The following is a 12,048-nucleotide window of genomic DNA, read 5'->3' as shown; positions in this document are numbered from 1 at the left end:
GGGCAGCCAGTCGCTGGTCCTCCCCACCTGGAGGAGTGGGTGGGAGAAGATGCACGAACCGTTGCATAAGAAGCACCAAGCATCTGAAGAGGAGACCAGCTCGTCTGGCCTCCAGATCTGCTCTGTTTTGCAGCCACTGCTTACGTACGGGGTCGGGTGCAGCAGCCCCTGAAACTACCCTCCACTGCTCTACCAGCAAGTCTAATCTCCTGAGTCAGTGGGCGAGCAGACTGGGACAGCACGCTTGGAGAGACACCTGTGAGGGGGCCCAGACGGGCCGGGGAGACCTGCCCCCACGTAGCCGCTGGCTGGGGCTTCCGCCACTGGCCCTCCCAGTAATTGCAAGGTATTTTTTTGTGGCTTTCCAAAAGAGGATCCTGAAATCTAGCGCAGCGTTACAGAGTGAGCCCAGCAGGCCAGGGGATCGCCCAGGAAATCCCCCCCTGCCTGTCGCCCCTGATGAGGGTGGGAGGAGAATTGATTTCTGCCTCCTATCCTGCCTTCCTTTCCCTGCAGGGGGTTCAGACAAGCATGGTTGCTCACCTGGTGTGCTGCCATATATTTGGTCCTTCCACTGTCCAGGGTTTGTCATGCAACATGGCTTTGGCATCATAAGTGCAAAGGGACCTGGCTCAGTGGTTGTTGCTGTTGAGACCACCAGAACTGCCAAAATTTGTCTGATCTACAGCTCTGCCAGCAACAGTTTCCCTCACTGAGGTCCTTCCCAGGAGGGGCAAAAGCCCACAGTATCAGCTTTGGGCTAAGTTGCCCAGAGAGAAGTTTCCTGCCTGCCCCACTAGGACTTGCCTGATACCTTTGCCTTCGCTGCCTCACTGGGGTTTTGGTGAAGAGCTACTGAGGTTGTTCCCTGGGTGCCATGTAATGGTAATGTCTCACTAAAAAATAAGATTTTGACATTAGTGATGTGTTCCAAGGAGAAGAGTAATCTGTTTTAAAAACTCTCATTTTCCTGTGAAAGTAAAATAAAAGAAGAGCTTTCTCAGCTTTTGAAAGCACGGGAAAGCCCCACCTCCTAACAGCATTTACAAATTTTTCCCCATTTTTATTTTGGAAAAAAAGTAAGGAGGGAAATGAGAGGCATCTTTTTATGTCTCTTACTTTTTAAACTTCCTATATGTGATCAGTTTCCCCTCAAGGAGAGGAGTGATGGGTACAGGAAGGTGGGGGACTTCTGTGAAAGTAGGAATTTTTTAAAAATTTTTTTTTTTTTTGCATTCCTTATTTAGTTAAGCATTTCTCAGCTGGGGTTTTTGATGCAAATCAGTGCTTTGAAAGTCTTGCCCCCAAACACAAACATCTTTTTAATTTAAAGAAGAAATAATTATGAAATGTTCCAACTCTACAGTTGCAACTTAAAACTACTTTTCTTTCTTATATCCATGCCTGGTGTTAAGCCCAGCTGGGAGTTACGAGAAGCAGGTAGCAAGGAGTGCCCAGGAAGCAGCATGGGACATAGCACCCTGTTTGCAGTGTTGGAGAGCCGGCGGGAAGCAGGGGCTGGAGGAGGAATTGCTGTTGCTTCCAGAGACAACGTCCTGTGCCCTGCCTGAGAGCGCCTGGCAAAGCTACGCGAACAACTCGCTCCTCTGTTTCCCAAGCTGGGGCTCTTCAGTGGATATACAACGGTAGTCTCTGTCATCTGGCAACTTTCATCAGCATTATAGGAAACGTTTATAAAGGAAATACAGTACATTTTACTCTCTCCCTTGCATTTCCTTGATTGATCAGCAAAGGGAGGAATGTTTCCTCTCTTGCACTCTTTTTTTCACCCCCTTTCTTTTGTCTCCAGATGTTACTGAGGCTCTATTTCAACCGGTTTGCACATGGTAAAACATGTGCCAAAAAGTTGACACAATGTAACAACAAAAAAAAAAACAAAACAAAAAAACCCAACAAAAAAAGCCGAGCATACTGCAAAAAAAGTATCTGGGACCTTAAATATTGTAGAGCATCACTGACCCCCACTGGGCTGGGACACTCACTGCAGATCACCCAAGTTGGGGACGGGTGCCTCATCGATGTGCTGGGCACGCAGTCAGATCAACGTTTGCCTCCTTTGCAAGGTGCCTTGCCTGGGGAGGGAGAGGGGGCACCTTTGGTCTCATACAACTGGTGTAGACCAAACCAAACCTGTATGTGTTCTTTATGTCCATCGTGAGTAGAGTAAAAAGGCATTGACTTAGATTTCTGTGAGGGACCTTTTGGTTGGATGGAAAGAAAGGCTTGCTAGTGGTAAGGTTAAGTACTCACTGAAATTTTTTGCCCAAGTTGTTGGTGAAATCTCTGTTGCTGGAGGTTCTTAGGAACAGGTTAAACAAGTATCTGTCAAGAAGGTTGTAGAAAGAGTTGATCCTGCCTTTGAGGCAGTAAGATAGTTTCCATGACCTCTCAAGATCCTGTTCAACTTGAATTTTTATAGCTTTGTGGGAAAATCAGGAGTGCTCCTCTCCAAACATTTATTTTGTGGCACTGTTGCATTGTGGTTACAATAATTTAGGAAGGTACCTCTACCCTGTTGGTAAGCACTCATCATATCAGAAAGAAGCTAATTGTCTCTTGTGTCCCAGGGAGTTGAGGAGAGGGTGATGTGGATGTGTAAGGGACAGGGACCATCACCACATGGATGTTGAAGGAAACACAGGCCTTTCTTCCACTCTCATTAAACAGGGGACAGTAGCAGAGGCACAAAGCTCTTCGTGCTCAGTTGCTACATGGCTCAGCCAGGCTGCCAGAGAGCGACGGTGTGGCCCGCACAGGGAGCACATTCCTCCTGCTGGGGAGGGGATTCCAGCAGGACTGGTGGGGGGACCTCCCTCTGGAATGGAGGAGTTTTTGTGCTGCAAGCCTGTCTCACCATCAAGCCTTTTCAGAGATGGTCTTGTGGTTCAAGAGACTAGACTGGGACTGAGAAGATGCGTTTTTGGTTCCTGGCTCCATCACAAACTCCTTGTGTGACCCTCGAAAAGTTATTTAACCTGTGTGGGTCTCAAGTTCCCCACCTGCTTGTTGGGTGTCCTAATAGTCCTCCACCTTTCCAAGGTGTTGGAAGGATTCACCACGAGGGCTAGTGACTGGCTGGGATAGTAACCTTGTGATGAACTGCATGGAGAAGCGTTTGAAAAGGTACAGTAAAGCGTTAGCAGCATGAGCCTGCACAGTTGCAGTGCATTTGCTGTGTGGAGTGGAATGGGACCTCCGGGGCATACATACATACGAGAATGTGTCAGGTTTGCAGCCAAGCAAAGTGAGAATATGAAGTTGTGTTGTGGTTGGAGGGAAGGGATGCAAACAACAGGAGAGTGCAGCTACTGCTGGACAAACACAGTACAAATGACAAGGAGGTCACTGCAGGGACCTGTACATCTGGAGTGCAAGTGCAACGCAGTTAAAGCGGAATAACCAGGACACGGTAATTAAATCACGGCCTTGGATTTAATTTATGAAGTGTTACAGGCACACATTGCAGCATGAAGCTCTGTTTACTGTGAAAAGATTGTGTTTTCTGATGTCTGCTGAAGAAGAGGGAATTAAGATTGATCTGCCTCATGTCCAAAGGCTGTGTAAGACAACTGATACATACAGCCTGCTACTGTCAAATGGCGAAACTTCAGGCTTGGATCCTGGCACAATAAACCATTGCCAAGGGCTTCCCACTCAGTGAGAAGTCTGAGTTCAAAAGCAAAAAAAACAGTAGGTAAGGAGGGCAAGGATAAGATGAGAAAAATACCCTAGTTTCTTACAAAATGCACAAACTACTTGTGGGTTTCCCTTCGTACTATTATTGCAGTGCCCTGAGTGCCAAAGTGTTGGAATAACTCTGGGACAAATACAATCAATGCATCTTTCCCTAACATAATAACAGTTGGACACATACCTCCCATGCTCCACAGGAAGGAAATAAACCCTCTCTTGTGGATCAGACATTCCTATTTTATTGCCTTTGGACAAATCAAGGAACCCAGGACCTGTTCCCTGGGTTCTTACGAGTTGCAGGATTGCTACTATTGAGATGTAGCTCAATTAAGGTGTATTGGCACTTAAGGTCTGCTGTTACACTTTTATCCTAATGGATTAAGTTCTGCTCTTGTATCCCTTTAAAACAGAATAATTGTGCCTGTCTGACATAGGTGCCCTGAGGAATCCCACGTGCTTGGGAAATGTTTGAAAACCCTTGGATAAAAGTCACTAGGAAGGAGGAGGGAGAGGGGAAAATCTTGTTACATTGTTGACTTATGGTCAACGTTGTCCTCGAAATGCTGTTTTGTCATCAATATTTCTTCATTAGGAATAATGATTTTTCCACATTTACTGCCAGCTGATTCAAAGCCATCCAAAAGCAGAATGTGTCATGAATCTCTAAAATGCATTCACTGGCAAACTCTAAACAGAGATGATTAGAAAAATAATGCAGCGGAAATACTGGGTGTCTTGAGGCTGCCAGGGAAACTCTTAGCGAGATACTTTGTTCAATGTATTTACTTATTTTAAAAATGTTCTTAGTACACTTTTGTAAAGGCAGTATGCCGTATTTCTTCAGTTCTTTCTTGCATAGTGTATCAGGGCTGCAGTGAGAACCGGGGAATACACTTAGCTGATCAAGGGAAATTGTGTAATTGATAGGCACTGAGGATATGACCTTGTGGTATATTCCCACAGCACAGTTAGGTGGGAAACAGTTTTTTCCATCATGCAGAAGTTTTTTAGATATCAATGTTTTTTTCCCCACATTTCAGCAAATGCAGAACCTTCCTACTTTGATGCTTTTATCAGAAAATTATCCCCTATCTCCTCTCTCTATAGAATGCATGCTTTGAATTCATGAATTTAAACCCTTTGTAGAGGTTTGCACATTTTTTCTCTGCTTTCTTTACTCTTAGTATCTCTAGTTATTGCCTGAATTATCTGTGTTAGGCACTGTACATCACATAGCAAGAGGTGGTTGGTGCCCCTGACGCCTTAGTGTCTAAGTAGGTATGACAGACAAATAATGCTGTAGCCTAAAAAAGGCTAATGCAGTCCTTGCATGTGCAAACAGGAGCATCTCAAGCTGGTTGGGTGGAGTTACATTACCTCTGTATTTGGCTCCAGTGTGATTGCTATCGGAATATTACGCAGTAAGCTTTAGTATGGCATGTACCTATTCCATCATCCACCTTCAGTGGTGGATGTTTGTCTGATTGGCTCACATTCTTAATCTGACATTTAAAAGTGATCATATCCCAGATAAGGTTGGACACCATGTATCTAATTCCTCATTTCCAGATCACATCCAGACTCTGGCCAAATCTTAAGAATCTTGCTGAGTAACAGCTCAGATTATGGCCTTTCCTATTCATCTTCACAGATAAAACCTGCATCCAAGCTCCAGTGACCTTGAATCTCAGCGGCATCCTTTTCTAAAAAAGCAATTTCTCCCTGTTCATGCTCAACTAGAATGCAGCTGCAGAAATCACTCTCTAGCTTGTAACTTAGGCCAGATCATTCCCGCCTCTTAATGTCTACTCCGGTTTAGTTTCTGCATCATGTCGAACAGAAGCTTCTTGTCTTTACTTGCATGGCCTGTAATGACCTATTCCCACCCTTTTTTCCTCTAGTATTCTCCAGTGACATATCAACTCATCCTTCCCATCTCCAGGTGTCTATGTTCAATCTTCAAGCACTTATGTTCCCTTTTGTGCTGTCTTTGTCCTTTCCTCAGAAGCATCCCATTAAACTTCCCTCAAAGTCCCTCTGGATCCTTTTTCAAATTCTTCCTTAACCTTTTCCTTTGCTGGGCTGTCTACAGACTCCTTGTCAACAGTAAACTATTTAGAGTGCTAAGACCACAGTTTTCCTTGCTGATTCATTTTGTCTGATGGCTTCTTTGTACTTCTTATCTATACCCAGTTGTTATTGCTTGTATTAGATTGTAAGCTCCTGCAGTCGGGCCCTTCCTTGAATTCCGTGTTTGTCCAATACCCTGCACACAGGGCTGTTCCACAATCTGAGCACCCAGGTTCTGTGGTGGTATAAGCAAAAAACCTGTAATAATAGTAAAAAAATGAGAAATTAGAACGTAGCATCGTGTATAATATGAGCTCCTCTCCTCCCTTCCCCCTCTTCCTTCAGATTTGCAATATTTCAAATTTTTTATACAACAGAAGACAGTAAATGAGGAGGTCTCAGAATAAAGTATAGTAGCTGATGTTTCCTTTCAGCTGCTGAAGTGTTTCCCTGTGATCCACTCAGTAATGATTGCATTTTCAGCAGGGAAGCCTCTGTGGGCACCTCTTTATGTTCCCCCAAGGTAAGACCAACATATGGCAGCCAGGCTAGGCTGAAGGAAGGTCACGGCCAAGGTTATGAACCTCTTTCATGCAAAAAATAGAGGACTCCAGTCTTCCAGGCTTGCTGCCAACGTGTCACCTTCTAGTTTTGCTGAAATGATCTTGAAAAAGGACCTAAAAAGGGCTGAAGGGGCAAAAGAAGAATGTTGAAATGACATAGTTTCATCTTCATGCTGTTTAGTACTAATTTTGTCCTTTGTCTTTAAGCTGCCTTTTAAGTGCTGTTTGTCTCTGTGGGAAGCAAATGGGTCACGTTGTTCTATGTTTCTACTGTAATACGCTGCCTGCTATTTTTCTCTTAGATTATTTGTGTAATCTTTTTTGTGCAATCTGTTTGTTCTTGAGTCTTGCAAGCTTTGCCTTTGCTACTTCTTTCCCAATCAGCAGTGCAACTTGTTCTGTATTCACTCATGGGTATTCTGCACACAACGGATTGGGTTATTTCAACCAGTGTGAAAATATTAAAATGGGGAACATGTGTGGGCACTTAATTGTGGTGAGTCTGACCACAAATACCTTCGCCGTTGGTAATTGGCACACAGGAAAAGCAGACCTTTGTTTTGTTTTTATCAGACATAATGATAGATACATTGTTTTTAGTGGGGTTTTTCTGGTTTTCTAAGGAAATGAGGCTTGTGCAATCACACCGCCTGTGTGCATGTGCCTGTCTGTTTGTCAGTTCCTCTCTCACCAATAATGCTTGAAACTGATAGCCATTTTCAACCAAATTTCAGCAAGGCACAGAGGTTGGGGGAAGTGACCTGGTTTTACACAAGTCTTGTGAATTCAGAGATTGCACCAAAGTCTGCAGGAGGTTCAGCCTCTAACGGCTGCATCACTGCAAGCCAGATCAGTTGTGTATTTGCCCGCGTGCCTTTACGCAGATCCAGCCACGTAACTGTAAGCTCCCAAATTTGAATATTTTGGCTTACTTGCTTTTTACCCTTCGGGTGAGTGAGTCAGTTGGGGGTGGTGCTAGGCACAGAGCTTGCGTTTTGATTCTCACTGGAGTGGCCATGTCTCATGAAAAACATGGTTTGCTCCAGGCCACAGTGTTACAATTTGCATATAAACTTATGAAAAAGGAAGCTTTCCTTAAGCTTTCCTGTGCAAGAGTTTACAGGAGCATTTCTGTGTACATAATAGCAGAAGCTGGACTTCTCATAAATGTAGATGGGTTAAGTCTATCACTGCCTGAATGGGAATCTTCTGTGGAAAAACCCAGAAGGAGGAAGGAAAGTCTAAGGAAATACCAACTTCAAGGGGAGAAGTTGGCCAAGACTTCTGTTGCGCTGCTCTTTGGTTTGTACATGGCCACCAGCAGTGTAGTTGGGGAATGCCTTGGAACCATGCAGGAATGTAGCCTCAGGGCACCTTTGGGAGGCAGAGAAGATGCCTTTATGCCCTTTGCTCAAAGAGAGGACAGACGTACAAAGGCACCGAGTGATTTGACAGAGATTACAAGAGTATATGTTTGAGTTAGGAAACAGACCCAGGTCTCCTGACACAAGAAGTACAGCCAGAAGTATGGTCTACATATAGACAGCTTCTCCAGCAAATGGAGAGATGCCTTGGTCAAAGAGGATGATAAATGTTGAAGTATACAAAAGCTGGCTAAATTATGAATGTGAGAAGAGGAGGGGAAGAAAAGATTCCCACATGTTCTACTCAGATGTTAACAAAGCAAGCTGAGAAGTGTTTGCATAGACTCTACATTATTCCGTGTCCAAATGCCTCATAAAAATAATACCGGATGATCACAGAATGGTACACCAGGGAAAATAAATTCTTCAGCGGAATATTCCCTCTGGAAAAACACTGTGTAAAGCAATACACTAATGGCTTTCAATTTCATGTTTTATATATAGAGATATTAACTGCTCCCCAGACGTCTCTTCATATTACAGCCCAGCTACATGAGCAGTTTGGAGAAGGCCGCGGAGCACGCTCGGTCTTGTCCGCACACAGGAGCAAGCAGTGTTCTCCTGTTGTACGTGCAAGTCCTGTGGTGTATACAGTAGGTTTCTTCTGCGTCCTTCGCAGAGCAGTACTGCTCCCATAGTTCTCTCCAGTGGGATTTTTTTTTCTTCTTCTTCCTAGTCCTCATGGTTTTTTCCATTCTCCCCCACGCTCTGTAGCCTCACCACCATGCTGGGAACCCTGCATTCCTTCTCTGCTCGTAAAAAAAGGAGTCCTCACAAGAAGCGTTACAGTGGAGTGATTAAAGCACAACACTGTCAATCAAAATGCTAATAACAAATGCTAAAGAAAGTTAAGTATAAAAACAACATTATTAATTCCTTTTTGGGGAGTTTCCAGGCTTGTCCAGATTTATCTAGTGACTTCTTTCTCCACATTGCTCAGACTGGGAGCTGTTTGAGTCAGGAAGCTGTCTGCCCTGTATAATGCCAACTGCAGTTATGCCATTGTAGCAAATCAGAATGATCTGGGTTCTTTTCCAAGCTTTTCTAATGTATCTCAAATGTGTATATATATCATCCTGCTGCATTCTGAGGGATCCAAAAGTAGTTTACATGCTTTGTTCCCTGGATGTAGCCTATTGGAGTCTGGGACAGGCAAGGAAGAAGTCGTGAGTCCAGGGACATTGATGTTACACTGCGCAAGGACAGCAGCCCTGCTGTTGGGATGACGAGGCATGTCCAATTCCTTTTAGGAAGTTTTGCAATATTTGTTTGAAAAGGCCAATAAACACAGACCATGGCATGACAGAACATCATATCATGGCTGGATTATTTAATTATTAGGGAACTCAGTCTGCCTTCCTGCTTGCACCTCAGCTCTCGCTTCCCTTCCCCTCCTTCCCACCCTCAGCAACCACAACACTCCATACATAGAGCCTTGAAGGAGAAGTGCAGGGTCCCAAGATTGCGGACACCACAATTATTCTCGAACTGGAGAATACCATTTCGAGTGGGACAAACCCCCAGACCATAGTTGCTCTGTTGCCTTCGGTGGGGCTTTCCTGTGTAGGGTGGCTGAGGTTGTCCTAAAATACCTTCCATGACTGTGGGCATGAATTATTTAAAATACCAACTTTTTATTTAAAATATCAACTAGCTCATCATCAGTACATTAGCAAGAGCGCGGGGATTGATACTGCTATACTGACAAAAGCATAAAAAGTGAAATCCTTTTGCCAGTATAATTGGTTCCATTGAGGGAATTGGTTTAAGCTGTACAAGCAAAAACTACTCTTTAAATGGTAACAATTGCACTGCCACCAGGCAGCTTTACGAGGCATCCTACCACAAAATCCTTTCATGTGGAGGCAAGGCTTTAGGCACAGGTTTATCCCATCTAACTGAGGAGCTGAGGATGACTATATAGCCGGGTTAGATGACAGCTGAATGGTTTGCATCTGGGCCTCAAACTCCTTATGATGATCACTGGCTAGCAGCCATAGAACTGATATTAGTGCAGTCTTGGGAGCCAGTTTCAAGCCTTTCTAGATCTTTTCATATGGGCCAGCACCAGAGTGCCTTCCAGTGTCACTGGATCTTTGCCAGCAGTGGCACGAATTGCTCTTCTGTTGACGGAGCTGCCGTGTCCCCCTTACCCACTATGCATCACAGGCGTGTGGGAGAACCTTCTCTGCAGTTGAGACCAGGAGCTTGCTTTGACTCATGTTCTTGCCCTTTGGTGACAGGCCGCTGTGCCCGCTGTGGGGAGAATGTTGTTGGGGAAGGCACCGGCTGCACGGCCATGGACCAGGTCTTCCATGTGGAGTGCTTCACCTGCATGATGTGCAACAACAAGCTGAGGGGACAGCCTTTCTACGCAGTGGAGAAGAAAGCCTACTGTGAACCCTGCTATATTGTAAGTACCCATTCTTGTTTGCACCCTGATTTTAATGCACAGGCATTGGAAACATTGATTTCTTTCATTGCTGTACAGTTGCCTTACAGTTAAAACCTGGCAATCCCACGGCAGGACCATGGGCACCAGTTTTTCCATGGTCTTCAGGAGAACTCTGATCTTTCAGCTTCCTCGGTGAATTTTGTTTCCTGGTCTAACCTATCTCTGAAATGAAGTGCCCAAAGCAGGGGAAAGAGGTGCTTTCTGTGATTATTTCAGCTCTGTAAGGAGCAGACTGTGCAGTGATTTTTAAGGGCTAGTGTTGCGCTCAGAAGCTTTCTGTGTTGAGAAACCTGATACCAAAATGCTCATCAACTGTGGTGCCCACTAAGATTAAGGGAGTGGGATGCAAGATAGCACTAAAACTTCTAAAATCAAGACCTTTGCATTGCTTGATGGAAGTCCTTTTACTGAACTAAGGGTCTTTGGACTGGATATCTTTTGAAGCTTACCTTACCCTAAAATTTCATTTCATGCCTCCAACAAGCTCTTAAAGCAAACAATTAACAGTTGCTCTGAGGAGCTACACCTTTTAAGAGGCTCCCATAAGAGCTGGTTGGAACCAGTTGCACAGTTGCAAATTAAAGAAACATCACATAATGTGCCTGAGGCCTTACCTTGGTGTGACCTTAGCATACAGTATATAGGGATAATCCTTGTAATTTAGAATAAGAAAAGCACCAAAACATTCTTAAAGCATTGATAGGTCTTTCTCTAAACCTCCAGTTCAGGGTTCTTTTTATAAACACTGGACCCGAGACCCTTCCAGAATTGGATTTGCACTTCTGAAAGTAAAAATTGATGCTTTCCTTGACATTTCTGGCATTCCAATAATAATTAAAGCAATAATATGTATTTCTGAAAATGCCAACAATATCCCATTATTCCTTCTGTTTCTGCAGAGCCTTTGTAGTGGGATTATTGTTAAAATACTGAATATGAAAAGGGAGGATTCTGTCTTATTTACAATGGCAGTGATATATGGGCATTGTTAATTGGCTGTTAAAAACTAAATGATCTTTTGATGGAATATGTACCTTTTAAACCATTTCCATTTTTGTTTGCACTAAAATGATTGCACCATAAAAAATTTAAGGTTAATTTCATGGCAAGTTTGACCATGTGCAAGGCACTGCGGACTTTAGGAAGGTGCATTCATAATATGATGGAAGCAACTTTATGTAACTGGAATTAAACATTTCATTGACTTCAGGCTGGAATTGACTTCATCTGCTTGCAGATTGATGCTTGCTTTTCCTCTTTTTTTTAAATCAAGCATGCATTCTTCACCAGTCATCTGCTTTAGTTTGGGAAAACATCTGCATTAGCCACTGTAGTAATGGTTTAAGATTATTTAATCCCATTACTTATACACTTCATTAGCCTGAGTGAATTGTTGGCAGGGGTTCAGTAAACTTCCTACATTGGGAGATAAAAGGATAAAAAAGGAAAGGGAGAAGGATTCTTTTCCTCGTTTTCTTTCAAATTTATCTTCTATCTATTTAAGGGATAAAGGAACGATAATTGCCTGGTTGCATCTGTGTTTGTACGTTCTGTGATATGGTTTTGCAGCTCTGAGTACAGAGGAAAGAGTAAACGTTTAATAGCTTTCTTTTATATATCCAGAAGGGGCCTTTAAATGTTTATCCATGCAGTCCACAAAAACTTGGTTATGGACTTAACCCAAAACACGTCTGGATCCATCTGCTGCTGCACATGCAGGGGAAAGGATGGCAATGCTTATGGGGCTACATATGTGTAGCTGGACAGCTGGTCCCGTGAGTGGGAAATGGAAAGCAGGAATCGGGCAATCTGATGCAGCAAA

General features: G+C 43.8%; 1 protein-coding gene across 14 annotated transcripts in view; it reads left to right on the top strand.

Annotated features, from left to right (window-relative positions):
- Nucleotides 1–12,048, top strand: part of LPP (LIM domain containing preferred translocation partner in lipoma) — a 353,246-nt gene that overhangs the window by 283,130 nt on the left and 58,068 nt on the right. For 13 of the 14 annotated variants that reach the window (XM_052803756.1, XM_052803757.1, XM_052803760.1 and 10 more), the window contains one exon: nucleotides 10,015–10,184. In XM_052803756.1, coding sequence (XP_052659716.1) covers nucleotides 10,015–10,184 — 170 coding nt within the window. Of the gene's footprint in view, nucleotides 1–8,485; nucleotides 8,613–10,014; nucleotides 10,185–12,048 lie in introns of those variants that run through there. The other variant, XM_052803762.1, reaches the window with a different exon arrangement.

This window comes from Harpia harpyja, chromosome 12 (assembly GCF_026419915.1).
Source record: "Harpia harpyja isolate bHarHar1 chromosome 12, bHarHar1 primary haplotype, whole genome shotgun sequence".
Lineage (NCBI taxonomy): Eukaryota > Metazoa > Chordata > Aves > Accipitriformes > Accipitridae > Harpia > Harpia harpyja.
Note: the sequence above shows the minus strand (reverse complement) of the source record. Positions and strands in the feature narration are given on the sequence as shown.